A 26,451-nucleotide genomic window follows, 5' to 3' on the forward strand; every position below is an offset into this window, starting at 1 on the left:
GGGGCTGAGCCCTGTCCCCCTCCCCAGGCTGAGCGATGGCAAGGAGTATCTCTTCCAGGCCAAGGATGAGGTGAGACGCTGGGGGGGGTGGAGGGGGGGGGGGGGGGCACGGTCGGGTGTGACCCCCCCCCCGGACGCGCAGACACGCGTGAGCACCCGGGGAAACACCCCCTCGTGCCCGCAGCCCCGGCGGTGCGCACGCAAGCACACCGGCATGCCCTCGCACGCTTGTGCACGCCCTCGCACGACCATTGACACCCGCTCACGCCCGCTCACGCCCACCCACACCCTTGCACAACCATTCATAACCTTGCACACCCACTCACACCCTCCCACGCCCTCGCACGCCCGCTCACGCCCTTGCACACCCACTCACACCCTCCCACGCCCGCTCACGCCCTCCCACACCCACTGACACCAACTCACGCCCTCACACACCTGCTCACGCCCTCCCACGCCCTCCCACACCCACTGACACCAACTCACGCCCTCACACACCTGCTCACGCCCTCCCACGCCCTTGCACACCCACTGACACCAACTCACGCCCCCGCACGCCCGCTCACGCCCTCGCGCGCCCTTGCACACCCACTGACACCAACTCACGCCCTCGCACGCCCGCTCACGCCCTCGCACGCCCTTGCACACCCACTGACACCAACTCACGCCCCCGCACGCCCACTTATGCCCTCGCACGCCCTCGCACACCCACTGACACCCGCTCACGCCCTCGCACGCCCGCTCACGCCCTCCCACACCCTTGCACACCCACTGACACCAACTTACGCCCTCACACGCCTGCTCACGCCCTCGCACACCCGCTCACGCCCCTCCCACACCCTTGCACACCCACTGACACCAACTTACGCCCTCACACGCCTGCTCACGCCCTCGCACACCCGCTCACGCCCTCCCACACCCTTGCACACCCACTGACACCAACTTACGCCCTCACACGCCTGCTCACGCCCTCGCACACCCGCTCACGCCCTCCCACACCCTTGCACACCCACTGACACCAATTTACACCCTCACACACCCGCTCACGCCCCTCGCACGCCCGCTCACGCCCTCGCACGCCCTCGCACACCCGCTCACGCCCTCGCACGCCCGCTCACGCCCTCCCACGCCCTTGCACACCCACTGAGACCAATTTACACCCTCACACACCCGCTCACGCCCTCGCACGCCCGCTCACGCCCTCGCACGCCCGCTCACGCCCTCCCACGCCCTTGCACACCCACTGAGACCAATTTACACCCTCACACACCCGCTCACACCCTCGCACGCCCGCTCACACCCTCTCACGCCCTTGCACACCCACTGAGACCAATTTACACCCTCACACACCCGCTCACGCCCTCGCACGCCCGCTCACGCCCTCGCACGCCCTCGCACGCCCGCTGACGCCCGCCGTCGCGCGTCCCCGCAGGCGGAGATGAGCACCTGGCTGCGGGTGATCCAGGCGGCGGCCGCCCTGGTGCCGGCGGGACCGCGGGAGGGGCCGGGGGGGACCCCGGCGGGCGGGAAGGGGGTGACGCGAGCCATGAGCATGCCCCCCGCGCCGCCCCCCGCCGAGGGGGGTCCCGCCGCCCCCCGCGCCCGCGAGGGGAAGGAGAAGGAGCGGGAGAAACGCTTCAGCTTCTTCAAGAAGAACAAGTAGAGCCGGGGGCTGGGGGGGGGGGGGTGCCCTGGGACGCGGGGGGGGGGTCCCGGCGGAGCCGATGGAGGGACGCGGCGGGGGGGGCAGCACGGGGAGGGGCAGCGCGGGGGGTGTTGCTCACCGCCCCCCCCCACCCCGCGCCGTCGTGCCTTCCCGCCCCGGGGTCCCCGTGTCCCCCCCGCGTCCCAGTGATGTCCCCGCGCAGCCCCAAACCCCAATAAAGCGACTGTAGAGACCGGGCGGGCCCTGAGTGCGCCGGCGGGGCGGGATTGGGATTGGGATTGGGATAAAGTGGGAACAGGATGGAGATGAGGGTGGGATGGGATGGTTGTGGATCAGGATGGGGTGGTTTTGGGTTGGGATGGGATGGGTTTGGGACGGGATGGGATGGGTTTGGGACAGGATGGGGTGGTTTTGGGTCAGGATGGATGGGATGGATTTGGGACGGGATGGGATGGGTTTGGGTCGGGATGGGGTGGTTTTGGGACAGGATGGGGTGGTTTTGGGAGAGGATGGGGTGGTTTGGGGTCAGGATGGGGTGGATTTGGGACGGGATGGGATGGGTTTGGGTCAGGATTGGATGGTTTTGGTTCAGGATGGGATGGTTTTGGTTCAGGATGGGATGGTTTTGGTTCAGGATGGGGTGGTTTTGGTTCAGGACGGGGTGGTTTTGGGATGGGATGGGATGGATTTAGGTCGGGATGGAATGGTTTTGGGACAGAATGGGGTGGTTTTGGGTTGGGATGCGATGGTTTTGGGTCGGGATGGGGTGGTTTTGGGGCGGGATGGGGAGGGAACGGGCTCGGGGATGGGCAGGGCGGGTGCCCGTGGGTCACACCAGTGCTCCCAGTACGGGACTCCAGCACTCCGTGGGTTCCCCCCCCCCCCCGCCCGCCATCAATGGGCCGCCCCAGCGCCCCCCCCCCCCCGGAGGCTGCAATGGACTGCTCCGCCACCCGCTCGCCCCGCCCTCTCCCACCCATGACTGGCTGCGGCGGCCCCGTGGGCGAGCCCACCTATGCCAGCCGTGGAAGGGTGACGGAGCTCGGTGACCGTTTGACGGACAGCTCCGCTGCCCAATGGGAGCGCGGGAGGCGGAGGCCGAGCTGGGTAGCGCCGCCGCCATTTTGTGAGGACCGCGCGGCGGACGGGGCGCAGGTGGGGGCGGGGCTGCGGCGGCGCCGGTACCGGGAGGGGGCGGCGGGGCCGGGGGGGGGAATGTGTGTGTGTGTGAGAAGGTGGGGAGGGATGGGGGGGCGACAAGTTTGGGGGGGGGGGGCAGGCAGGCAGGCAGCACTGCCGGCGGGGCCGGACCGGGCGAGCGGGATGACCTGGGCCCGGGCCCGGCCCCGCTGAGGCGCTCAGAGGCCTCGGGGAAGGCGGCGGGGGGGGGAAGACCCGGGGGGGGGAGCGGGGCATCGGCCCCAGGGGGGGGTCCGGAGGGGGGGTTGTAGGCTTTGGGGCGGGGCTCTGCCCGGTGGGGGGGGGGCAGACAGGGTTTTAGGGTGTTTCTAGGGTTTTTTGGGGGGTACAGCCCCGCGGGGGGGGCAGGCAGGGTTTCGGAGTGTTTCTAGGGGTTTTGGGGGGATACAGCCCTGCGGGGGGGCAGGCAGGGTTTCGGAGTGTTTTTAGGGTTTTTTTGGAGAGGGTACAGCCCCGCGGGGGGGGCAGGCAGGGTTTTGGGGTGTTTCTAGGGGTTTTGGGGGGATACAGCCCTGCGCGGGGGGCAGGCAGGGTTTCGGGGTGTTTTTAGGGGATTTTGGGGGGGCAGGCAGGGTTTTGGGGTGTTTCTAGAGGTTTTGGGGGGGCAGGCAGGGTTTTGGGTTGTTTCTAGGGGTTTTTTGGGGGGCACAGCTCTGCGGGGGGAGCAGGCAGGGTTTTTGGGGTGTTTTTAGGGGTTTTTGGGAGGGCACAGCCCTGCGGGGTGGGGAGGGCAGAGGTTTAGGGTGTTTCTAGGATTTTTGGGGGATACAGCCCTGTGGGGGGGTACAATGGCAGGGTTTCGGGGTGGTTTTAGGGGTTTTGGGGGGGCACAGTCCTGTGGGGAGAGGAGGGCAGAGGTTTGGTGTGTTTCTTGGGGGAGATTTGGGGTGTCTGGGGGCACAGCCCTGTGGGGGTCTGTGCCCCCCCCCCCCCCCCCCCCGTACAGCGCATCTCAGCAGCACTAAACCCCCCCCCCCCCCCCCCGTCCTCCCCCGTTGCAGGCTGGGCGAGATGGTGAAGCTGTTCATCGGGAACCTGCCGCGGGAGGCGACGGAGCAGGAGATCCGCTCCCTCTTCGAGCAGTACGGGAAGGTGCTGGAGTGCGACATCATCAAGAACTACGGCTTCGTCCACATCGAGGACAAGACGGCGGCCGAGGACGCCATCCGCAACCTGCACCACCACAAGCTGCACGGCGTCTGCATCAACGTGGAGGCCAGCAAGAACAAGAGCAAGGCCTCCACCAAACTGCACGTCGGCAACATCAGCCCCGCCTGCACCAACCTGGAGCTGCGGGCCAAGTTCGAGGAGTACGGCCCCGTCATCGAGTGCGACATCGTCAAGGATTATGCCTTCGTTCACATGGAGCGGGCGGAGGACGCGGTGGAGGCCATCCGTGGGCTGGATAACACCGAATTCCAAGGTGATCCGCGCTGGGGTCGCGGCTGAGATCTGTGGGGAGCGGGGATGGGTCTGGTGCTTCGAGCCCCAGGGGTCTCCGGGAGGATTCCCCATGTTCCTGTTAAGATGTTTTCGCTCCCTCCCAGCTCCGGCTGCGCAGGTTGGGGGTGCGGCAGCAGCACCGGGGTGACTGGCCCGCCGGCGATCCTCGGCGAGGCCGCAGCCGGCACCGCGCTCAGCTCTGCGGCAGAGCAGCGCCGCCAGGCTCACCCGCCCTCCCCCTCGCTGGAATTAAGTGCAAATGAGGGGTTTTTTTGGTTTTTTTTTTTTTTTTGCACTCCAGCTCCCCTCGTGCCGTGCAGGGCGCGACGAGGGCCAGGCCGGCGCGGCACAGCCGCTTTCCTGTCCGGCGAGCCCGAGCGCCGCTTTCCCGGTCGCCGGTGCGGCCGTGGCAGCCAGAGCGAGGGCAGGGACAGTTGGGGCTGGGCCGGGGGAGGACGGGACTGATCCATCTCTGACTTAACCCAGCACGGCCGCCCCGCAGGAGGATCCCGACGGCGAAGTCCCAACTCTTGTGCCGACGGCCGCCGCGCCTGGTCCTGCCGGGCCGGAGCAGCGGGTCCCGCCCGCGCGGCGTGAAGCCAGGCTGCCTCCCGCCCTTGTAGCGTTGCCCTGCCTGGTAAGAGGGTGAGCGGAGGCGCCCGATCCCGCGCCGGCCGTGTCCCCGCTGCCGGCAGCACGCGGCATTGCTCGCTCGGGCTCTCAACGTGCCGCCCCGGGCCCTCGCCCGGCTCCCAGACGAGACGCGGCGCGGGCGCTTTCGCTGGCAGCCTCCTCCTCTCGGCCTCTCGCGCGAACGCAGCGGCGGGGCCGAGCGTCCGGATTTGAGCTCGCGGCTGAGACTCGGCGGCGTGGCGCTGATGGCGAGCGCGTCCCCTCTCCGGAAGCGGTGCCGGCGGGCGGGCCGGGTCGGCAGGGAGGTGTCCGGTGCTTCACCCCAAGCGGCGGTGGGGCTGGGCTTGGCCCTCCTGGTTCCTGCTGGGGTTTTGGCAAACCCCGCTGCCCCGATTCCGGGTGTCCCCCAAAACTCTTCTCCAGCCGGGACGGCGCAGCCGCATCCGGAGCTCCCCGGCTGCGGGGCATCCGCGGGACCAGCAAATGCCCCCGGCTGCGCTTGGCTTGCCTCGTGCCGCGCTTGAAGCCGGCCCCCGTCCAAAGCCTCGTTCGCTCCGGGGCGGTTGTCCGGCGTCGCATCCGTCTGGCCGCCGCAAGGAGCGCGCTGGCGGGAGCATTTTCCGGCGGGAAGCTTGCCGTTGATGCGGGGCCGTCCCCGGGCTGCTGCGGCAGCACCGCCGTGTGCCGGTTGCCGGCAGAAAGCCGTCTTTGGCCGCTCGCTGGGGTAGTCGGCGGCTCGCCGGCTGGCTGAGCCGCCGGAGCCCGTCCTGGCTTAGCCTGGGGTGGCCGGCGTGGGCAGTGCTCGGCCTCGCTGGCAGAGCCCCGTCCCCGGCGGCGCCTTCCTGGTAAGTCGGGTGGCTGGCGGCCGGCAGGCGGCTCCCGCTCGAGCCCGCCGTGGGCTCCTCCTGCGCCGGGTCGCTCCCTGCCGCGGTGCCCGGCGCCGTCGGAGGCTGCGCGGCTGCGGGGTAGGGGGGGAGGTGGGGGCAGCGGCCGGTCCCGTCCCGCTGCCCGCTGGCGCCCGTGGCTGTGACCACGCTCTCGGTGCGGCCTCACTGATCGCCTCCCTCTCGCGTCTCTTTCCTCAAGGCAAGCGGATGCGCGTGCAGTTGTCCACCAGCCGGCTCCGGACGGCGCCCGGGATGGGAGACAAGAGCGGCTGCTACCGCTGCGGGAAGGAAGGGCACTGGTCTAAAGAGTGCCCGGTAGATCGCCCGGGGCAAGTGGCGGACTTTGCTGAGGCCTATAACGAGCAGTACGGAGCCGTGCGCACTCCCTACACCGCGGGCTATGGGGAGACCGTGTATTACGATGAGGCGTACGGCGGGATGGCCGACTACTACAAGCGCTACCGCGTCCGCTCCTACGCCACGGCCTCTGCGTACGACGCCTACGCGGAGCAGACCATGGCCCAGTACTCCCAGTACGCCCAGTACTCCCAGGTCCAGTCCTCGGCCATGGCCGCCACCACAGCCATGGCCAGTCGCATCCCCACCACCCTAGACGCGTACGATAGAGCTCTGCTGCCGACCCCGGGCGCGGCGGCCGCCGTCGCCGCCGCCGCCACCGCCGCCGCGGCGGCCGCCTCCTCCACCTATTACACCCGGGATAGAAGCCCCCTGCGCCGCACGGCCGCCGCGGCCACCACCGTCGGAGAGGCGTACACGTACGAGCGTGGGCAGCTGTCGCCGGTCTCCTCGGTGGCCCGGGCCTCCCTCTACGACATGCAGCGGTTCGGGCGGGACCCGTACGCGGACCGGGCGCGGTACTCTGCCTTTTGAGCCGGAGGTGAGCGTGTTGGCAGGTCTGGCGCACGGCGCCTTGCAACCGGCGGTGCCTCCGGGCACCGCGGGGGGGGTTCCCCGGCTGCTGGAGATAACGGGGCGCGCGTCCCCTAGCCCCTGGTTGTGCCGGTCGAGCGTCTGCATCTCGATGCGAGCCGGGATGAAGGGTCGCGGTGAAGCAGACGGGGTCTTGCCGGGCGTTAAAGCCCAGGCACCGGCTCCGGCCGCTCCGCCCGGCGTGGGGCGGACGGTGAGGACTTGCCGTGGCAATCGGTGCTGCTGCCGGCGAGTCGCTTGCCCTCGGGGCTCCCGCTGCCTTTAATTAGCGTTCCCCCCCCCCTCCATAGCCGAGGCCGAGCCCTTGTGCCCAGGTGCCGTCCTGGCACAGTTACTGCGGGGTGGGGGGGTTCCCGCAGAGCCCCCAGCCCCTGTGCCGTGGCTGCCACGCGCATCCCCGGGAGCAGCCCCTGTCCGGGGATGGCTCCCAGGCTGTGCCCGGTAAAAGCCGCCGGCAGCCGGGCTGCCACCCCGGCGTGGGATGGCTGCCGCCCCTGGCACACCGCTGCGGGTGAGCCGGAGCCGTGGGGGCTCCCGGCATCTCCCCGGCATGGGGCGGCCACAGAGCCCCCCACCGCTGCCGCGTCAGGATTCTGGTTGCTCTCAGGAAGCCGGCAGCTCCTCCGGGTGCCCGCTGGGGCTCGGCGCGGTCCCCGGCACGGTCCCGGCTGGTGCGGGGACCGGCGCCTGCACCGGGCGCTTTGCGCCAACTCTGCTTTTCTCTTTCAGGTAAGATATTTGCGGCTGGACGTCGGGTTCCCGTCGCACACCGAATCGGCACCGCGCGTCTCGTGCTGCGCCGGGCTTCAAAGCGCAGCCGGGTTCAGCTAACGAGTCTGTTCCTAACGGACGCTCAGCTTCTTCCCAGCCTTGGTCAGAATAGCTCGACCCCCCCACCCCCGCCCTCCCCCCAGCTTTCCGTTCTCATTGCCAGGATTTGCTTTTCAGGTAGTTTGGGGACCCCCACCCCTCCCCTAGCTGGTCTAGGCTCAGGTCGTGAGCGAGAGTAGCCGTAGCCGTAACTGCAGCAGTAGCCGCAGTGCCAGCTTTGCTTTGCTTTGCTTTTCCTGCCCCCGGCCAGCGTGGAGCGGCTCGCTCCCTCGCTGGAGCTTCCTTTATTATTATTCTTTCTTTTCTTTTTTTTTTTTTCTTTATTTTGAAGAGGATGAATAAATCCACTCGTAGCTTTTTAATACGAAATGACGTAGCTGACTCAAGGCCGCCACGCCGCGCTCCCCCTGCACCGCGCCGGCGTGGGAGCACCGACCTTGTGTTTGGAGCTCACCCCGCGCCCCCCGTGGCGTTTAGCGTCCCCCAACCCCACTCTCCGGTAAAATAAAACTCAAATTTTTAACAAACCCCGCTGGCTCCGGCACCGGTTATTTCTCTGGACTCAACTCCCCCCGCCCCGCCCCAAGCCCAGCTTGTAACCTCCTGGACTTACCGGTGCTGCCTGCGGCCCTGCCTGCCGACCAGCTCCCCGCGGGGGTCTGTGCTGCAAACGAAGGGGCAGATGAGCTGGGGGGGAGGGGGGCAGCCACCTGAAAGGGGACCCCAGCCCCCCAAAAGGGGACCCCAGGGCCCTGCGCTGCCCTAGCTAACGAATGGGGCCTGGCTTTTCCGACGCCCCTGCCCCGGCTCTCATCCTGGTGCCCCTATGCATCCCCACCTTCTCTGCGCCCCAGTGGGGTCCTTCCTCTTCCTCCTCTCCCTCAGGGGCAGCACCTCTGAAACTACCTGCTAATTAACCTGCCCAGGGCTGGCTCGTTAGGCCTGTGCTGCTCCCCCTGCCTCTCGGTGCTCGTTAAGTAATGACATTAGGCCCGGGACCGTGCCTTCGTCGACGTCCCAGCCCTTCGGCCGTTCTCCGGGCCCCGGGGTTTTGCGGTGGGAGCCCCGAGCTTGTTGCCTGCCGTCAGCTGCTGTGTTTCCAGCGCGATTCCGCCTCCACTAATTGCCTCCATCTCATCAGCCGCTAATTGACTCTGTGCGATCACCCGCGGGCTCCTCCGTCACCGGGGTGGGCTCAGGTATGGTCCCAGGACCTGAGGGTGCGCGTCCCCCGGTGCCTGCCCTGGAAAACGAGGGGGAGAAGCATTAGACCCTTCTGCCCTGCTAATTACCACAGTGGTTAATGAGCCCCAGCCAGGCAATAAGGCGCAGCAGCAGGCAGCTGTCCCCCCATGGCACGACCTGTGTTAACCAACCAGGACTACACCGCGACCCATCCCCGGTTCGGGGGAGAGATGATGCGACAGAAAACACTTTCAGAGACTTTAATGGCCGTTGCGGTGGCACGACCAGCCAGGGCGAGCCGGCAGCCGGCTCTGCCACACGGTGCCGGCAGCGCTGAGCGATACACACACGACCAGCCGCCGCGGCCGAACCGGGGCAGGAGCAAACACCGACCTCGCTCTTGTGCACATGCGGCTTCTCCTCTCAAAATCAGCCATTCTCACCCAAAAAAAGGCACCGAGCACAGGTTAGGGGCTGGAGCACTGGTGATGGCGTGCGTTTACCACAGCGTACAGTCAGGCCGCTGCTGCCTGAGTCCAGCAGTGCCATCGGGAACGCTCCGGCACTTCCTGCTACCGGTGAAATGCTGCTCGTGCTCCGAGTCTGCCTCCTCTGCAGCGGAATAAGCAGCTCCAGCACTTACTGGTGCCGGGGCTGCAGCTGGGACCGGCGCCGGGTGACCCAACCGCACAAAACCAGTGTTTTCTGAGGCGGTCGGTGACTTTGCTGCTGGGAATTGGCCGCCGTAGCCAAGGATGGGAGCAGGGAGACGGATGCAACAGCCATGGGTCTGGCCGTGTCACCGTGCCGGCGGTATCGGCCCCTCGCCAGAACGGCGGTGGCACTGACGGCACTGCTGGTCCCCCGAAGCACCGGGCTGGGAAAGAACCAGACGGGAGACGGTTGGGAAACGGTGAAGAGCCCAGCATTTATTTAGTCGTACAAAACCTCGCTGCTGCGCTGAGCCCGGCGCTGTGCCGCGGACTGATGCTGGAAAAGGGGGAAATAAACCCAAAAAAGGGGAACTCGTGGTATAAAAGAGCGCGGGCTCCGCTCGGTGGCAGCGATCGCTCAGGTTATAAACCGCTACCAAGCACCAGTGGTGCCGATGGCCACGCGTGCCTCGAGTGAAAGACGGTTCCACGACGCTATGGCGAGAGCCAGAGGCAGAGGTTGGTGACCCGCGCGCCCGTTGCCTGCTCCCCCCACGGGAGCGCAGCACTCTTTCCAACCGTAACCGCGGATCCTTCTACAAAACTCAAAAAAAGAGAAAGAACAAAGAAAAAGCAGCTAAAAAAATAACCGTCCCTGCCCCGGGGACAACGGCCGGAGGCGGCGAACCGCGCCAGGTGCGGCGGCGGGCGGTGAGGCGCAGCACCGAGTACGAGCCCGCGGCGACGCAAGCGGCCTTAACCCCCACCCCGTCCCGGTGCCGCCCGGCTCAGAGGCGGCGCTGGTAGCCCGAGTGGACGCGGGTGGCGGGCAGGTAATCGCCGTAGCCGCCCGAGTAACGGGCGTAATCGGCGTGCGCTTCTGGAAGGCGGCGGTAATCCATCGGGGACTTTGTCGGCGACCGGCGGTACGCGAGCGGCGAGTCCGCTAAGCGGCGGTAATCTGAGAGGTCAGACAGACGGCGCTCGGAACCGTACCTGGTCGAGAGAAGAGACAGGTGGTGAATGAGGGGGAGGGCGCCTGAATCCGCCGCCGGCGGCGACCGCGTCCTGCCCGGGGACGCGCCGCGGTGGCATGACACCGCCGGGCTTCGGGCGGGCAGCGCCGCAGGCAAAGCCGGCAGCTCAGGACGGAGAAGCGGCACCCGGCGCACCCACGGGTCAGGCGCTGGGCGCCATGGGAGGCCTGGCCGCCAGCGAGCGCGTGCCGCCGGCTCCCCCCCCACACCCGGCCCCGGACGAAGCCCCCATCCCCACCCCGCAGCGCGTGCCCCCCCCAGGAAGCCGGGGGAGGGAGTTACGCGGGGGTCTGCGCCGCGGGAGCAGAGCCACCGCGCCCACGGGCCGGCACGTGGCGCCCGCCCTTCTGCACGCCGGGCGTTAGCGAGCCGCGCCGGAGCCAAGAGTAAGCCCCGAGCCGGGCGCCGGCATCCACCGGGGCGGCGTGGAGCGAGTCGCGCGGCCGTCCGGCCCCGGCCCGGCGCCGTACCTTTTTGCCAGAGCGGATGATTTTTTGTACGGGTCGTCGTAGGCGGCGCTGCGAGGCGGGGAGAGGCGGGTGCGCTCGTAGGGCGGTGCGACGGCGGCGGCCTGCGACAGGCCCAGGTAGGAAGCCGCCTGCTGCCCCAGCTGGCTCGGCCCGTCGTAGGCGCTGCCCGGCTGGGCTCGGTAGGCGGCCGCCAGCGACGCGGAGGAGGCCTGCTGCGCCGGGTAGGACGCCGCCATCGAGCCGGAGGCCTGGGCCCGGTAGGCGGCCGTCAGCGGGGCGGAGGCCTGCGCCTTGTAGGAGGCGGCAGCGGCCTGGCTGCCGTAGGAGGCGGCCAGCGAGGAGGCCGCCTGGGCGCCGTAGGTGGCGGAGAGCGCGGCGGCGGCGGACTGGCTGCCGTAGGAGGCGGGCAGGTTGGCGGCGGGCTGGGCGCCGTAGGAGGCGGAGTGGCCGGCGGCGGGCTGGGCGCCGTAGGAGGCGGAGAGCGCGGCCGCCGGCTGGGCGCCGTAGGAGGCCGAGTGGCCGGCCACGGGCTGGTAGGCGGCGGCGGTGTGACCGGCCACGGCCTGGGCGCCGTAGGAGGTGGCGTGCGCGGCCACGGCCTGGGCGCCGTAGGAGGCCGAGAGCGTGGCACCGGGCTGGGCGCCGTAGGAGGCGGCATGACCGTCTACGGGCTGGGCGCCGTAGGAAGCGGCGTGACCGGCAGCGGCGGCGGCCTGGGCGCCGTAGGAGGCCACGTGCGTGGCCACGGCCTGGGCGCCGTAGGAGGCGGCAGGGCCGGCGGCGGCCTGGGCGCCGTAGGCGGCGGCGGCGGCCTGGGCGCTGTAGGAGGCGGAGTAGCCGGAGGCGGCCTGCGCCCCGTAGGAGGAGGCCAGGGCGGCGGACTGGACGCCGTAGCCGGAGAGCTGGGAGGCGGCGGGCTGCGCGCCGTAGGAGGCGGCGGCCTGGGCGCCGTAGGAGCCGAGGGAGTTGGCGGCGGGCTGCGCGCCGGAGGCGCCGAGGGAGACGGAGGGCTGGGAGCGGTAGGCGCTGCCCAGCGAGGCGGAGGGTTGGGCGCGGTAAGAGGCGGCCTGGCCGGTGGTGGGCTGCGGGCGGTAGGCCACGCCGAGGGAGGCGGAGGGCTGGGCGCGGTAGGTGGCCCCCAGCGAGGCGGAGGGCTGGGCGCGGTAGGCGGCCGGCTGCGCCGTCATGGGGAGCGTCACCGCCGCGTAGCCGGCCCGGGTGGGGGAGCGCCGGAGGGGGCTGCGGTCCCTCCCGAAGTAGGAGGGGGAGGCCGGCCTGGCCTGCGCCTCGAAGGCCTCGTACTTGCCGGCGCCGCCGGTGCCGAAGCGCTGCTGGTAATCGTACAGGGAGGAGGCGGAGGTGTAGCCGGCAGTGGCGGCCGAGGGGAAGGCGGCGTCTGCCGCCCGGCGCTGCTGGTCGAAGCCCTCGATCTTGGGCTGGAACTTCTCGCGGTACTCCAGGCCGATCCTCTTGTTCTTGTCGAGGCCGAGGGCGGGCGGCAGGGCCTGGCCCGCGCCCTTCTTCTGGACGTTGGTGGAGAGCTCCACGTTCACTCTGCGCCCCTTCACCTCCTTCCCGTTAAGGTTTTCGATGGCAACCTTTGCATCTGCTTCGTTCTCCATGTGAACAAATGCATAGTCTGATAAAGCAGCAGACAGAGGGTTATCAGTGGGGGGAGAAAAGACAATTCGTTACAGGATCGAACGCTTATCGAGCCTCGCCGGGACCGCGGCAGCGTGCGGCTCGGCAGCGGCGGGACAGGCGCCGGGACGGGCTCTGCCGGCCCCGTTCCGCTGCTGCTGCTGCTCAGGCAGCGAAGAGACAGAACCACCTTCGTTTGCTTCCACCCCACCATTAATTTGGCCGGAGCCTAACGAGACCGGCCACCCACCCGGCGTCCCCTGGCTCAGGAACACCCCATCACCGCTTTTTTGCTCTGTTTTCCCCCGCGTTGTCCCTCCCTTCGCCCACACCCACCGCAGCCGCTTCTCCCTGCGCCGACGGAGCTCGGCACCCTGCCCTGCGGCTCGGCGGCCTCTCGCCAACAGCAACTCCTCCCTCCCCGTCCTCCGGCACCTGGGGACCAAGAGCCCCGGGAGGGCAATGCAGCCCTGCCAGCACCACGGGCTCAGCCGGGCCATCCCACCAGTAAGCGGAGCAAAGCCAGAGAGGGCCGGCACCCGCCGAGACACCGAGACGTGCCGAGGGGGACGGAGCGCCAGCGACAGGAGAGAGGGAGAGGAGGAGGGGAGGGGGAGAAGGAGAGGAGAGGGGGGAGAAGGAAGGGGAGAGCACCCGAGCACAACCTGCGGCACCGCACACCCAGCCGAGCACCCGGGCCAAGGCGAGGAGCCGGGCGAGCAGCACGGCGCGAACACGGCACCGAAGCAGAGAGGCGTCAGAAAGGAGATGGAGAGCAAGGCGAGGAGCGGTAGAAGCAGGACCCGGAGCGACCGTGCCGGGTCTGCGGCAGGAGAGCGGGTCACCCGCAGCACCGCAGGCAGCCTGCCCGTCCCCCAGCGTGGCTCTCGCCACGACACTGTGCCCACGCCAGGTCCAGCAGCCGCCCGTGGCTCTCAGGCCAACGGTTTCAGGGTTCGGATGCCACCGCAGTAGCCGGGGGGTTGCCCCCGTGGCACGACGGGTCCGGGAGGCCGGCATGGGGTGGAAGGGCGGCTCCTCTCGGCAACCCCGTGGCATCCCCCCTGCAGTCATGGACCAGGGATCACCGGAACCGGTGCCGCCGGCGACAGCCCACTTTAGCCTACGGCCAGAAGGCCGGTGTACGGCTTGGCCAGGGCGGCCCATCCAAGGGAGCACGGCATGCTTAGAGCATCGCTCGCTGAGCAAACCCCATCCTGGTACCTCAAGCTCCAGCTAAACATCAGTGCCGCTTCGCCCACCCTCCCGCGCGTGCCCCCTCCGCTCTGCCATCCCGCCCCTCCCTGGCTCCTATCCCACATCCACGTATCCCGCTCCGGCAGCCTAAGGAGGGGATGTCTCCTCCGTTCACCCGCCCAGCCCTCCTGCCGCCCCCTTAGGCGGCCGCAGCACTCCCACCCCTCTGTGGGGGACCCCACAAATTGGCCACCGGCCAAGGGGATGCCAGAAACTTTTGGCGTGGGTTTGGGGTGGTTTCTGATGGGCTCCGCTGGGAAGCTGCGTCCTGGCGGGACGGAGCCGGTGGGCCTGCGACCTGGGACAAGAGAGCAGAGGCAACAACATCACCCTCCCGGGAGGCGGAGGAGCTGACTGGGACGCTGCCGGGGCAGGGGGGCGGAACGGGACGGGACGGGCACCTCGGGGAGCGGCTGTGTCGGCTGCGTGACATGGGGATGACACCTTTTCCCATCAGGGTCAGGGGGAAGGTGGGATGACACTGTCCCCCTGGTCACGCCGTACTGCAGGGTCCCTGATGCGGAGCCCTTCGAGCCCCCTCGGGAGTTTGACAGCGTGGGGGTTTTTTATGGGCTTCGGCTCTCCCGCCTCGGCTGATGGGCAAGCATCTCGCTCCACGTTGGAGCGTGTTTGTGGAGGTGAAGCCATGGTAGAGTCGCAGTGGGATGGGGAAGGGAAGCGCCTCACGTCAGGGAAGAATTACAGAGGCAGCAGCAGCGGGTTACCCCCGCCCGGGCTGGGGGGAGGCGAGGAAGGAGGACGTGGCCTGGCTGGAAAGGCTGGCGAGAGCGCACCCCGGGGGGGGCGTTTAACGGGGCAGAAGGGAGGGATGGGCTCTGGAGAACCCAGAAGGGCTCGCACGGCTCCGGCTGGGGCTGGCGGCAGGGGACCCAGGGCCCTGCTCCGTGTGCGGGGGCGCCGCCAGATCGGGCCGGGGGCGGTGGAGAGGGGGAGGTAGGGGCGGGGGGGGGGAGCCGCAGCCAGGCAGACGGAACACGGGTCACCCGAGCCGAGAGCGGGGCCGGAGCGGCTCCGAGGACGGAGGTGAGCGGCGAGCCAGTTGTGGCGGGGACTGAGCTCGGCGAGGGCTGCGGGGCGGCCCCGGGGGAGGCGAACAGGCTTGTGCGGAGCCCCCGTCCGCGGCGGCGGGTCCGGTACCTTTCACCACGTCGCATTCGACGACGGTGCCGTACTGCTGGAAAAGCGAGCGCAGCTCGCCGCTGGTGCAGGCGGCCGAGACGTTACCGACGAAGATCTTGCAGGTGTTGGTGGGCCGAGGCCGGGAGGGCTCGACCACGATGCGGCGACCGTGCAGCTGGTGGCCGTTGAGCTGGGTGATGGCGCGGGCCGCCGCCGCCTCATCCCGGAGGTGCACGAAAGCGAACTGTTTCATGAGGGCGATGCCGAGCACGGGCCCGGCGGCGCCGGCGAACAGCTCGCTCAGCTCCTCCGCCGTCGCCTCCTCGGGGACGTTGCCCACGAAGAGCTTTATGCCGGGACGCATGGTGGCGGCAGCGGCGGGGAAAGGGGAGCGGGAGCTCGGCGCGGCGGCAGCGGCCTCACAAAATGGCGGCGTCTCCTCAGCGCGGAGCGGGAGCGGCGACCGCGCGACTGCGCCTGCGCGCCGCCCGCCGTGTGCGCGCCCTCCCCACCGCGCCTGCGCGCCGCCCGCTCCTCCCGCGCCCCGCCCACTCCGCTCTCCCGCCGCCACCACCGCGCCTGCGCGCCCCCCGCCCACCGTCGCGTCGGCCACGCCCCCGCCCCGCCCCCAAGGCGGCCGCCGCGCTGGCCACGCCCACCCTTAAAGGGGCCGCTGCGGGCCCGGGGAACGCGCAGCGCCGAGCACCGCGGGGACGAGCAGCGCCCGACCCCGGTCCCCCGAGAGCCGCGGAGGCTGCAGAGCGAGTTATCGTTTATTGCTGTCCCGGGGGCGGCTCCTAGAGGTGGGGGGCCGGGGCTGCCGTGGGGCTGGAAGCTGCCGCGGGGCCGGGCGCCGCCGTGGGGCCGGGGGCTGCCGTGGTCCGGTCCCTCTCCTCCCACAGGGTCACGCCGTCGCAGGAGCAGACCCGCTTGGGGTTCTGGAAGAGCCCGGCTGCGCGGGCCACCACGCCGCAGGCCAGCCTTGGCGAGGGGGGAGAGGGGAGGTGAGGGGGTGAGCAGCCCCCCCCCCCCCCCCCCCATCCCCAAAGACCACCCAGACACCCCCCCTGCACACTCACCCCGGCCCCGAGTTCCCCGTCACCCGGGACAGCGGGTGGGAGCCCCGGCCCAGGTCGTCCTCGCCTGCATCCACCACCACTGAGCGCCCGATGATGTCCCAGACCTGGCGGGGGGGTGGGGTGGGGGTTGTAGGGGGCTCAGGACCCCCCAGAGCTGTGGGGCTGGGGCCGGACCCTCCCCACGGCCGTGGGACACAGCCCAGACCCCCTCCCCACAGCCGTGGGACCGGGGTCAGACCCTACCCATGGCCGTGGGAGGGGGCCGGTCCCTCCGTGCCCCCCCCCGCAGCCTCACCTTCAGGCGCGAGTCCTCCATGCGGAAGCTGGCTTTGCCTTCAGCATCAGCCCAGATGTTCCCCAGGTCCCCGACGTGCTGCAGTGGAGCACGGCGGGGGGGGGGTGAGGGGGGGTCCGGGAGCCCCCCCCTCAGCCCCATGGAGCGGCCGCGGCCGCCGGCTCACCCGGTGCTGGTCCTGGGGTCCCCCGTGGCACTCGCCGTCGGGGTTGAAGTGGCCCCCGCAGCTGCGGGGGTGAGGGAGAGACACAGGGTGAGACTGGGGTGCCTGCACCCCCAGACCCGGGGGTGTCCCGTCCCCGTGTCGCCCCCCCCCCCCCCCCCCACCACCGCGGTACCTGTCGCAGGGGCGCGAGAGGTCCCCGAATTCGTGGACGTGGATCCCGTGGGGACCCGGCGGGAGCCCATCGACGGCGCCGTCCACCAGGCACCGCGTCGGCGAGACCTGCAGGAACCGCACCAGGCCCCGCACCGCACCGGGGCCGGAAAGCGCCGCCACCGCCGCCCCCAGGTTCGCTGCGGGGAGACGTGTCGGCACCCCAAATCCCGCGCACGTGTCCCCCCTCCCCGACAGCCCCAAATCCCGCTTACCGTCATCAGAGCCCCCCATCCCCTTCAGCACCGCCCGGCGCCCCGACTTCTCCAGCAGCTCCCGCACCCGCTCGGCCGCCGCCGTCGTCTCCACCAGCACCGTCTGCGCCTCCAGCCGCAGCTCCAGCAGCCGCACGTCTGCGGGGAGGGAGAGGGGGTGACGATGGTGGGGGGGGGGGGGGAAGTGCGGTGTCCCCCAACTTTGGGGGTGTTGGGGAACATGGGGGGGGCTCACCTGGGGCTTCCCGCAGCGCCGACCGCACGGCGTCTGCGCAGCCCTGGCACTGCATCTGCACCGCGAACTCCAGCTGTGGGGAAAGGGGGTGGGGGGGTCAGCACCCGGTGAGGGGGCCCTGCACCCCCAAAACTCCCATAACCAGGGCTCTGCACCCCCAAAACTCCTGTGCAAGGGGCTTTAAACACCCAAATCTCTCCTGCAAGGGACCCTGCACCCCCAAAACTCCCATGCAAGCGGCCTTAAACACCCAAAATTCCCATGCTAGGGGCCCTGCACCCCCAAAACTCCTGTGCAAGGGGCCTTAAACACCTGAAACTCCCCTGCAAGGGGCCCTGCACCCCCAAATGTGGGTGCCTGGGGCCCTGCACCCCCAAAACTCCCATAACCAGGGCTCTGCACCCCCAAAACTCCTGTGCAGGGGGCCTTAAACACCTGAAACTCCCCTGAAAAGGGCCCTGCACCCCCAAAACTCATGTAACAAGGGCTCTGTACCCCAAAACTCCTGTAACCAGTGCTCTGCACTCCCAAAACTCCTGTAACCAGGGCCCTGCACCCCCAAAACTCCCCTGCAAAGGGCTCTGCACCCCCAAATGTGGGTACCCGGGGCCCTGCACCTCCAAAACTCCCCTGCAAGTGGCCTTAAACACCCGAAATTCCCATGCAAGGGGCCCTGCACCCCCAAAACTCCTGTAACCAGGGCTCTGCACCCCCAAAACTGCCCTGAAAAGGGCCCTGCACCCCCAATCGTGGGTACCCGAGGCCCTGCACCCCTAAAACTCCCGTGCAAGGGGCCTTAAACACCCGAAACTCCCCTGCAAGGGTCCCTGCACCCCCAAAACTGCTGTAAACAGGGCCCTGCACCCCCAAAACTCCCGTGTAAAGGACCCTGCACCCCCAAACCCTGGACCCTGGGCCCTGCACCCCCAAAACTCCCCCGCAAGGGGCCTTAAATACCCAAAACCCCCCTGCAAAGAGCCCTGGCACCCCCAAAGCTCCCGCGCAAGGGGCCCTGACCCGGCAGCTGCTCCCGCTCGGCCCCGGCGCCGCCATGGCCGCGGACTCCGCCCGCCCCGGAACCACCCGCGGGGTCACGGGGGGACGGCCGGACCTAACTGGGGACGGACCGGAAGTGGATCAACCGGGTGCGGAGGGATTTGGCGGTAGAGCCACTTCCGGCGTGCCGTCGCCATGGCGACAGAGCGGTAGGCCGCAGGGTCCCGCCGGGGCCGGTGGGGGGGGGGGCTGCCGGTCGGGGGGGGGGCCCGCCGGGGTGGAGTGGGGGGGTTTGAGGGTCCCCAGGGGGGTTTGGGGGCTCGGGGGAGGGGGGGGGCAGGCGGAGACGCCTCCCCGTGGGTTTGGGGGGGCTGCAGGGCGCTCGGGGGGGGGCCTGATCTGCAGCCCCTGGCCTCCGCCACCAGCCCAGGGACCCCCGGAGCGACCGGCGGCCCCCGCCCGGAGCCCCCCGCCACCAACAGCCGCGCTGGCACCGCTGGGCTTCGCCGCCGCCGCTCGCTGCCAGAGCAGAGGGGTGGCCGGCGGCTGACGGGGGTGTCGCCGCCGCCATCCCCAGTGATGCCCCACGGGGAACAGCCGGTCCCCGAGATCCCACCGGACGCCCTCGCGGTGACGGCGGATCTGCTGCGGCTGACGCGGCGAGAGGCCGGCGAGCAGCAGAGGGAGGCGAGTGCCGCGTGCCTGCTGCCGCCGCTCTTGGCGGCTCTCACCCGCCGCAACGAGGACGACGCGCGGCTCCGGCAGCTCCGGGGTCTGCGGCTGCCATCGCCGCAGCTGGGGCTCCCACCGGCCCCTCGGCACCCCGGCCGGCGACTGCTCCTGTGGCCCAGCGTGGCCGGGCCGCGGGTGCCGCCGGACAGGGCCTTCGCCGAAGGGGTGACCCTGCGGCTGCACCCGCCGCTGTGCTGCGACGCTGGGGAGGACGCCGGGCCGGATCCCCTGGGCGTGCAGGAGCTCTACCAGGAGTTGAGCAGGGGCAGGGCCCTCCCTGCTGAGCGGCTGCAGTTCCACTGCGATCCCCTGGTCGAGCCGGCAGCCGCCGTGGCAGATCTGCTCCCCACGGGCGAGCGGGAACACCAAAATGCCGGCGAGATGCCGCGGCATGGGGATGGCCGGCACGGGCAGCGGCAAAGCACCTGCCTCTTCGAACGCCAAAACGCTGGCGAGATGCTGCGGCACAGGGATGGCCGGCATGGGCACCGGCAAAGCGCCTGCCTCTTTGATGACTACCTCGAGTTCGTTGCGGCCACCGGCTCCGACTTCCTCCATGCCATTTTCCACCTGCGTGACAGTGACGGTGAGGAGGAGCCGGCGGAAGCCCCACAGCCGCGCCACGACCCGGCGCCGGCACTGGCAGAGCCGTACGAGAAGGGGCTGTGGAAGCCAGCGCTGCCGGGACCGGCGCTGGCAGGGCTGGAGCGGCTGCAGAAGCGCCTGTGCCGGCTCTGGGCCGCGCTGGGCGTCCCCAGCTGGGAGAGGCTGGAGATGGCGGTGAAGTACGGTGCCGGCGGGGCCCTGGCACGGCTGCCGGCAGCACTGGAGGCCTGGGAGGCAGCGGCCGACGGCATCCTGCGGCGGGAGCTGCTGCTGGTGCGGCTGGAGCGGCTGGAGGAGCGCGGCTCCGACCCCGGACGCTTCTTCCGCGGGGGCCCGGCGTCGGCGACAGAACGCGCCGGGGAGGCGCGTGCCCGCGGCCGCCTGCACGCCGCGCTGGCCCGGTGCGAGGCGCGGCTGTCGCCCGCCCTGCGACACCTGCGGGACGGTTTTGGGGACACGGTGACTTTCCGGGGACGCCCCTACGCCGAGAAGATGCGCCGGGACGTGGTGGAGATGCTTTACCAGCTGCAGCAGCGCCGCCGCGCCGGGGCTCTCCAGGCCGCCCTGGGGGGGCAGCCGCAGCATCCCCCCCCTGGCACGGCGGGTGCCGAAAAGCCGGGGTGTCAATAAACCGCGGGAGCGCAGCGTTGTGGGGGTCCCCCCCTCCCCTTGCTGGGGGGTCCTGGCACCCGAACCCCACCCAGGCACCGCTGCTGAAAAAATACGTTTATTCACCCCGAAACGAGCGCAGACAAGGTGGGGGGGGGGGGTCAGCGCCGAAACGGGGAGCACTGGGGGATGCGGCAGCCCCTGGGGGGGACACAGGGACGCCCCCCCCTTTGTCCTTGAGCAGGGAGGGACACCCCCTTCTTGTAGGGAATGGAGACCCCCACCTTGTTGCAGGGAACAGGGGGACCCCCCCTCAGAGTAAAAGGGCGAAGGCAGCCCCCCCTCTTCATAGAGGACAGGGGCTGCTCCCCACTTTTGTGTCCCCCCCCGACGTAAACCTTGGCGGGGGGGGGGTGGATCTGGGCTCAGGCGTCCCTGCACGCCCCCCTCAGAGGACCAGAGCCCCCCCAGATTTTTGGGGGGGGGTGTCTCATCCGAGGCCGTCCTTGACCTGCTGGACAATGCGGGCCCGCACGGCCCGCGCCTCGCTGGACGTCTGCCCGTGGGGGGGCGGCAGGGGTAGGTCGGGCTCGATTTCGGGGGGGGGGCAACCCCTCGGGCAGCTCCAACGGCATGCGCCGGCGTAGGGCGATGTTGTGGAGGATACAACAGGCTAAAAAAATCTGACAAACTTTTTGGGGGGCGTATTGCAGACACCCCCTCCCCTTGTCCAGGCAGCGGAATCGCAGCTTGAGGAGGGCGAGGGTCCGGCGCAGGACGGCCAACGCCTGGTGGTGCAGCGCGTTGTACCGCTCCTCCGCCGCGCCGCGGGGCGCCGCGATCGGCGTCATCAGCCACGGCTTCAGCGGGTAGCTCCGGTCGCCTGGGGGGGGGGGACACGCACACGGAACGGGGAGGGTCAGAGAGGTGCGGACCCCCCCCCCCGCCCGCCAGGGGGGAGAGTGGCACAGGGCAAATGGACTGCGGCACGCGCGATGGCGTGGGGCGGGTGCGTCCCCCCGGTGCCGGGGTGGGGGGGTGGTCTGGGGGTCCGCTGGGCCTGAGGGTCGCCCCCAGACCCCCAAATGACCCCCAGACCCCCCCCCAGACCCCCAGGTCACCCCCAGACCCCCAAATCACCCCTAGACCCTTGAATCTCACCTACACTCCTGGGTCTCCCCCAGATCCCCAAATCACCCCCAGACCCCTGGATCTCACCCAGACCCCCCCCAGACCCCCAGGTCACCCCCAGACCCTCGGGTGACCCCTGAGTCCCCCAAATGATGCCCAGAGCCCCCCAGACCCCCAAATCACCCCCAGGTCACCCACAAACCCTCAAATCACCCCCAGACTTCCACCAGGCCCCCGGGGTCTCCTCCAGATCCCCAGGTCACCCCCAGACCCCCCGGTCACCCCTGAGACCCCCAAATGACTCCCAGAGCCCTGCAGACCCCCGGGGTCTCCCCCAGACCCCCAAATCACCCCCAGACCCCCCCCCCAGACCCCCGTGCCTCCCCAACCACCCCTCGCACCGTCACCACAGCTCTGGGGCTGCGGGACCCTCCCTTGGAGACCCCCGACCCCCCCGTACCGCCGCCCCCCCCCCCCCCCGCCTCACCCAGCAGCCAGGCGCCGTCAGGCCGAGCCCCCTCCAGCAGCCGAGCCAAGGCCGAATTCTCCAGGACGGCGGCGTTGGGGCAAGAACCGGGGAATTTGGCCACCACGTTGGTGATGGTGCCGGCGGCGTCGCACACCACCTGCATGTTCATGGAGTGGTAATTGCCGGCGTTTGCGGTAAGCCGGTTCGTTTTCGGAAGGAGCCCGTAACGCCACGTGCATGCCGCCCACCAAACCCAACACCCCGGGGAAGGCGCCGGCGACCGTCCCGGCGCGAGCGGTCGTCGGCGGGAAGGCGATGTACCGCGCCGCCCGCCGCTGCAACGCCTCCAAGAACTGCGCCAGGCAGTTGGACATGGCCGACTGGCTGATGCCGGTGCTGTCGCGCGTGGCCGTCTGGAAAGAGCCGGAAGCCAAGAAGGTGAGGGCGGAGGTGACCTTAACGGCAACCGGCAGAGCGTGGCTGCGACCCGTCAGGCTCTCCAGGTCGGCTCCCAGCTCCCGGCACAGCCCGGCGATGGCGGCTTTGTCCAGCCGGTAACGCCGCAGCACCTGCTCCTCGCTCAGGTCCAGGAAGGAGCAGCGCGCCCGGTACACCCGGTGCTCGGGGTAGAACCGACGACGTCGGCCTCGCTTGCGGCGGGGGGTCGGGACCCCCCCGGGACCCCCCCCGCTCGTCGCCGCCTCTCCCCCCCCCCGCTCCGCGCTCCCGCACCCGCCGCAGCAGCAGCACCGAGTCCGACATGGCCCGGGGGCGGGGCTGCGGCGGGAGGGGCGGGGCTGCGGCGGGAGGGGCGGGGCTGCGGCGGGAGGGGCGGGGCTGCGCGCAGAACGGCGCTGGGCGAGGAGGGGCGGGGCTCTGTGGGAGAGGGGCGGGGCTCTCGGGGTAAAGGCGGGGCTCTATGGACGGGGATCTGCGGAGAAGGGCGGGGCCCAAAGGGAGAGGGGCGGGGCTCTGGGAGAGAGGGGCGGGGCTCTGGGGGAGAGGGGCGAGACCCAAGGAAGGGGCGTGGCTCCAGGTTAGGGGCGGGGCTCTACAGTCAGGGCCCTGGGGAGAAGGGCGGGGCCCTAAGGGAGAGGGGTGGAGCTCTAGGTGAGGGGCGGGGCTCTACGGACACGGCTCTAGGGAGAGGGGCGGGGCGCGAAGGGGCGGGGCTAGGCCCAGTGGGGGCCGGACGGTGCCGGCCCCGGTCGCCAGGGGTCCCGGTGGCGGCAAGGCCCAGGGAAGGGCGGGCGGGGGGGGGGGGGTGTGTGTCCCGGTGAGGCCTGCGGGTCCCGGTGCCAGTAGGGGCGGCCTGCCAGCTCTGTCCCGGCCCAGGTCCCGGTCCCGATCCCGGTGGGGGCGGTGGGTCCCGGCACCCCCCGCCCCCGCCTCGGCCGACCCCGCTCCGCCGCTCCCGCCGCTCCGACCCCGCCGGCCTCCGCCGCGCCGCCAGGCCACGCCCCTCCTCCCCGCCCCGATTGGCCGCCGCCGGCTTCACGTGCCCGGAAGGTCCCGCCTCCCCGCTCCGGCCCGGCTCTCTCACCTCCGGCGCGCCGCTCACACGCGATTGGCCAACGGGCGGACGGGCGGTGCTCCGACGCGTGACTTCATCCGGCGCGGGGTTGGGCGGGAGCCCCCGCGGCGGCTCGGCCAATCGTGTCGAGCCCCTGGGCCGATCTCCGCCAATCAGCGGGCGTGGTGGGCGGGACTCCAGGGGGAAAGGGGAGCCGCGGGGGCGGAGCCGAGGCCGCTGCCATTTTGTCGCCGTCACCGTCCCGGCGAGAGGGAGCGCGGTGCCGCGGTGAGACCCCCCGGCCCGGCCCGGCCCGGCCTGGGGAGGGGGGGAACCGGGCCGGGCCCGGGCCCTGCGGCCCCGGGGGGGGGACCGGGACGGGCCGGGGCTCCGCTCGGGACCCGGCGGGGGCGGGGAGGCTTCCTGGCTCGGGGTCCGCTCCGGCCACTCTGAGAGGAGCCGGGGCCCGGAGGGGTGTCCCAGCCTTGGGGTGAGCTCACCCCACGCCCAGGCCGACCCCTCCGTGTTCCCGGGGCCTGGGACGGCTCCCAGCCGCCCGGAGAGTCCCTGGAGGGGGGTGGTGGGGGTCTTCCCCCGGCCCTGCCCGCAGGGAGAGGCCCCTTCCAGGGCAGGGGAGCGGATCTGGGCCCAGGGGTGAGCTCCGGTCCCTCACTGTGAAGCCGGGGATGGTGGGGGGGGGCGTGTCTTGGCTGAGCCACCCCCTGAGATGCCGCTTCCCCCCCTCCCCGTCCTCCCTCGTTGCAGGCTGGGCGAGATGGTGAAGCTGTTCATCGGGAACCTGCCGCGGGAGGCGACGGAGCAGGAGATCCGCTCCCTCTTCGAGCAGTACGGGAAGGTGCTGGAGTGCGACATCATCAAGAACTACGGCTTCGTCCACATCGAGGACAAGACGGCGGCCGAGGACGCCATCCGCAACCTGCACCACCACAAGCTGCACGGCGTCTGCATCAACGTGGAGGCCAGCAAGAACAAGAGCAAGGCCTCCACCAAACTGCACGTCGGCAACATCAGCCCCGCCTGCACCAACCTGGAGCTGCGGGCCAAGTTCGAGGAGTACGGCCCCGTCATCGAGTGCGACATCGTCAAGGATTATGCCTTCGTTCACATGGAGCGGGCGGAGGACGCGGTGGAGGCCATCCGTGGGCTGGATAACACCGAATTCCAAGGTGATCTGGGCCACGGCCCTGGGCTGGGATAGGTAGCACCGGGCTGGGCCCGGAGGAAGCAGGTCAGGTAGGGGAGAAAGGCGTAGGGCCGTCCCGGCGCATGGGGGAAGATCCTGCTCCGGCCCTCCTCTCCCTGGTGCCGCTCCACGAGGGTTTTCTGCTGGTGCGGGGCCGGATTTGCGCCGCTGTCGCGTACCTGGCGCCAGACCTCGCGCGCGGTGGCCGTGGCAGCTGATGCCGCAAGGGACGACTGGCGCGGTCGTGACTGCCGCCACGTTCCAGCCCCAGGGGCGTTCGGTGCCTTTTTTATCTTCTTGGCGCTCTGGGCTTTGGCTCCTGGGGGGCGGGTGGTGCTGGCACGTGGCTTCGGAGAGAGCTGTGTCCCTCCGCCGGCACCCACCGCGTTCCCGGCAGCGCCGCGCTACCTCCCGTGTCGCTCGGCTGGTGGTCTGTCCGCGGGGTCAGTGTTGGCGCGGTGGCTTTGTCTCAAGACACAGAGCGGTTTTGCAGCAGTGTTTTTTGTAGGAAAAGGGTGAGATTTGTTCCAAAAATGGCAGGTTTGGCGTGAGCTCCGCCCCTGTGAACTCTTCCAGGGCTTGTGGCGCAGCAGGGACCCGTGGGGCATCCCTGCTCTGGTCTGTGCCGCTGGCAGGCTGCGAAGCTGGGGGGAAAAAGGGCGATGAAGGGAAAACTGGATCCGGGGAGCCGCAGGTGGACCCTGGTGCGGGACAGGCAGTGCCCCGCGGTGTCGTGTCGGTGCCCGAGTGCCGCTTCCCGTGTCCGGGTGGTGCCGGGGCGGCTCTTCCTCTGCCGTGGCTCGCGGTGCCGCCCGAATCCGTGGCGAACCCCCCCGGTTCTGCGGGGCGCGGGGTCACCGGCGCAGGCAGAGGCGGTTCGGTTCCCTCCCTGCCCGCAGAGGTGCCGGCCGATGGCTCGTCGGGGAGCCCGGGGAGAGGTGCCGGCCGGCGCCGGCCGCCCTCCCCGCCGCCGCGGTTAACCACAGCCTCTCCCCTCTCGCGTCTCTTTCCTCAAGGCAAGCGGATGCGCGTGCAGTTGTCCACCAGCCGGCTCCGGACGGCGCCCGGGATGGGAGACAAGAGCGGCTGCTACCGCTGCGGGAAGGAAGGGCACTGGTCTAAAGAGTGCCCGGTAGATCGCCCGGGGCAAGTGGCGGACTTTGCCGAGGCCTATAACGAGCAGTACGGAGCCGTGCGCACTCCCTACACCGCGGGCTATGGGGAGACCGTGTATTACGATGAGGCGTACGGCGGGATGGCCGACTACTACAAGCGCTACCGCGTCCGCTCCTACGCCACGGCCTCTGCGTACGACGCCTACGCGGAGCAGACCATGGCCCAGTACTCCCAGTACGCCCAGTACTCCCAGGTCCAGTCCTCGGCCATGGCCGCCACCACAGCCATGGCCAGTCGCATCCCCACCACCCTAGACGCGTACGATAGAGCTCTGCTGCCGACCCCGGGCGCGGCGGCCGCCGTCGCCGCCGCCGCCACCGCCGCCGCGGCGGCCGCCTCCTCCACCTATTACACCCGGGATAGAAGCCCCCTGCGCCGCACGGCCGCCGCGGCCACCACCGTCGGAGAGGCGTACACGTACGAGCGTGGGCAGCTGTCGCCGGTCTCCTCGGTGGCCCGGGCCTCCCTCTACGACATGCAGCGGTTCGAGCGGGACCCCTACGGGGAGCGGGCGCGGTACTCTGCCTTTTGAGCCGGAGGTGAGCGCCGATGCCGGGCGGGCCGGCCCCGGCGCTGCCGACGAGGGAGCTCAGCTCCCACCCGGTGCCGCGGGGCGAGCGGCGTTCGCCGGGGACACTGGGTCGACGCCGGGCACCGCGGGGGCCGTCGGTTCCGTCCGGTGACGCCGGTGCCGGCGGGTAACGAGCCTTCCCCTGGCAGGAAGCGACGCCGCGGCGGACCACCGCGGACCACCGGGGACTTGCCGACGCCCCGGATTCCCCCTACCGCCCCGGATCCCGCCACGTCAGGTCAGACGTGAC

General features: G+C 70.4%; 6 protein-coding genes across 18 annotated transcripts; 3 read left to right on the forward strand and 3 right to left on the reverse strand.

Moving 5' to 3' along the window:
- The first annotated feature begins 2,722 nt into the window (after nucleotides 1–2,722).
- On the forward strand, nucleotides 2,723–26,369 carry LOC115338315 (RNA-binding protein 4B). 9 transcript variants are annotated; one of them, XM_030006849.2, is made up of 4 exons: nucleotides 2,723–2,821; nucleotides 3,868–4,289; nucleotides 4,796–4,946; nucleotides 6,029–6,140. In XM_030006849.2, exons 2-3 carry the CDS (start codon nucleotides 3,878–3,880, stop codon nucleotides 4,930–4,932), a joined length of 549 nt encoding a protein of 182 aa, XP_029862709.1. In that variant the 5' UTR covers nucleotides 2,723–2,821; nucleotides 3,868–3,877; the 3' UTR covers nucleotides 4,933–4,946; nucleotides 6,029–6,140. The 9 variants fall into 9 exon arrangements, with proteins under 9 accessions (XP_029862709.1, XP_029862710.1, XP_029862708.1 ...); XM_030006850.2 differs by having other exon boundaries at nucleotides 4,812–4,946; XM_030006848.2 differs by lacking the exon at nucleotides 4,796–4,946 and adding an exon at nucleotides 26,351–26,369 and having other exon boundaries at nucleotides 2,724–2,821; nucleotides 6,029–6,727.
- On the reverse strand, nucleotides 7,872–15,549 carry RBM14 (RNA binding motif protein 14). 3 transcript variants are annotated; one of them, XM_041121933.1, is made up of 3 exons: nucleotides 15,013–15,549; nucleotides 10,957–12,595; nucleotides 9,706–10,445 (listed from the first exon to the last, which is right to left on the reverse strand). In XM_041121933.1, exons 1-3 carry the CDS (start codon nucleotides 15,356–15,358, stop codon nucleotides 10,238–10,240), a joined length of 2,193 nt encoding a protein of 730 aa, XP_040977867.1. In that variant the 5' UTR covers nucleotides 15,359–15,549; the 3' UTR covers nucleotides 9,706–10,237. The 3 variants fall into 3 exon arrangements, with proteins under 3 accessions (XP_029862702.1, XP_040977867.1, XP_029862703.1); XM_030006842.2 differs by lacking the exons at nucleotides 9,706–10,445; nucleotides 10,957–12,595 and adding an exon at nucleotides 7,872–8,854 and having other exon boundaries at nucleotides 15,013–15,482; XM_030006843.2 differs by lacking the exon at nucleotides 10,957–12,595 and having other exon boundaries at nucleotides 15,013–15,482.
- Nucleotides 15,750–18,429, reverse strand: CCS (copper chaperone for superoxide dismutase). 2 transcript variants are annotated; one of them, XM_030006859.2, is made up of 8 exons: nucleotides 18,212–18,429; nucleotides 17,195–17,267; nucleotides 16,960–17,097; nucleotides 16,707–16,884; nucleotides 16,535–16,595; nucleotides 16,369–16,446; nucleotides 16,074–16,177; nucleotides 15,750–15,975 (listed from the first exon to the last, which is right to left on the reverse strand). In XM_030006859.2, exons 1-8 carry the CDS (start codon nucleotides 18,245–18,247, stop codon nucleotides 15,792–15,794), a joined length of 852 nt encoding a protein of 283 aa, XP_029862719.1. In that variant the 5' UTR covers nucleotides 18,248–18,429; the 3' UTR covers nucleotides 15,750–15,791. The 2 variants fall into 2 exon arrangements, with proteins under 2 accessions (XP_029862719.1, XP_029862718.1); XM_030006858.2 differs by having other exon boundaries at nucleotides 16,707–17,097.
- Nucleotides 18,519–20,232, forward strand: CCDC87 (coiled-coil domain containing 87). The gene is made up of 2 exons (XM_041121934.1): nucleotides 18,519–19,357; nucleotides 19,433–20,232. Exons 1-2 carry the CDS (start codon nucleotides 18,770–18,772, stop codon nucleotides 20,156–20,158), a joined length of 1,314 nt encoding a protein of 437 aa, XP_040977868.1. The 5' UTR covers nucleotides 18,519–18,769; the 3' UTR covers nucleotides 20,159–20,232.
- Nucleotides 20,240–23,267, reverse strand: LOC115338318 (putative nuclease HARBI1). The gene is made up of 3 exons (XM_030006860.2): nucleotides 22,470–23,267; nucleotides 21,756–21,894; nucleotides 20,240–21,020 (listed from the first exon to the last, which is right to left on the reverse strand). Exons 1-3 carry the CDS (start codon nucleotides 22,497–22,499, stop codon nucleotides 20,563–20,565), a joined length of 627 nt encoding a protein of 208 aa, XP_029862720.1. The 5' UTR covers nucleotides 22,500–23,267; the 3' UTR covers nucleotides 20,240–20,562.
- LOC115338316 (RNA-binding protein 4B-like) lies at nucleotides 24,026–26,451 on the forward strand. 2 transcript variants are annotated; one of them, XM_030006856.2, is made up of 3 exons: nucleotides 24,026–24,437; nucleotides 25,471–26,169; nucleotides 26,351–26,451. In XM_030006856.2, the coding sequence occupies exons 1-2, from the start codon at nucleotides 24,026–24,028 to the stop codon at nucleotides 26,160–26,162; spliced, it is 1,104 nt and encodes a 367-aa protein (XP_029862716.1). In that variant the 3' UTR covers nucleotides 26,163–26,169; nucleotides 26,351–26,451. The 2 variants fall into 2 exon arrangements, with proteins under 2 accessions (XP_029862716.1, XP_029862714.1); XM_030006854.2 differs by having other exon boundaries at nucleotides 25,471–26,412.

This window comes from Aquila chrysaetos, unplaced genomic scaffold (assembly GCF_900496995.4).
Source record: "Aquila chrysaetos chrysaetos unplaced genomic scaffold, bAquChr1.4, whole genome shotgun sequence".
Lineage (NCBI taxonomy): Eukaryota > Metazoa > Chordata > Aves > Accipitriformes > Accipitridae > Aquila > Aquila chrysaetos.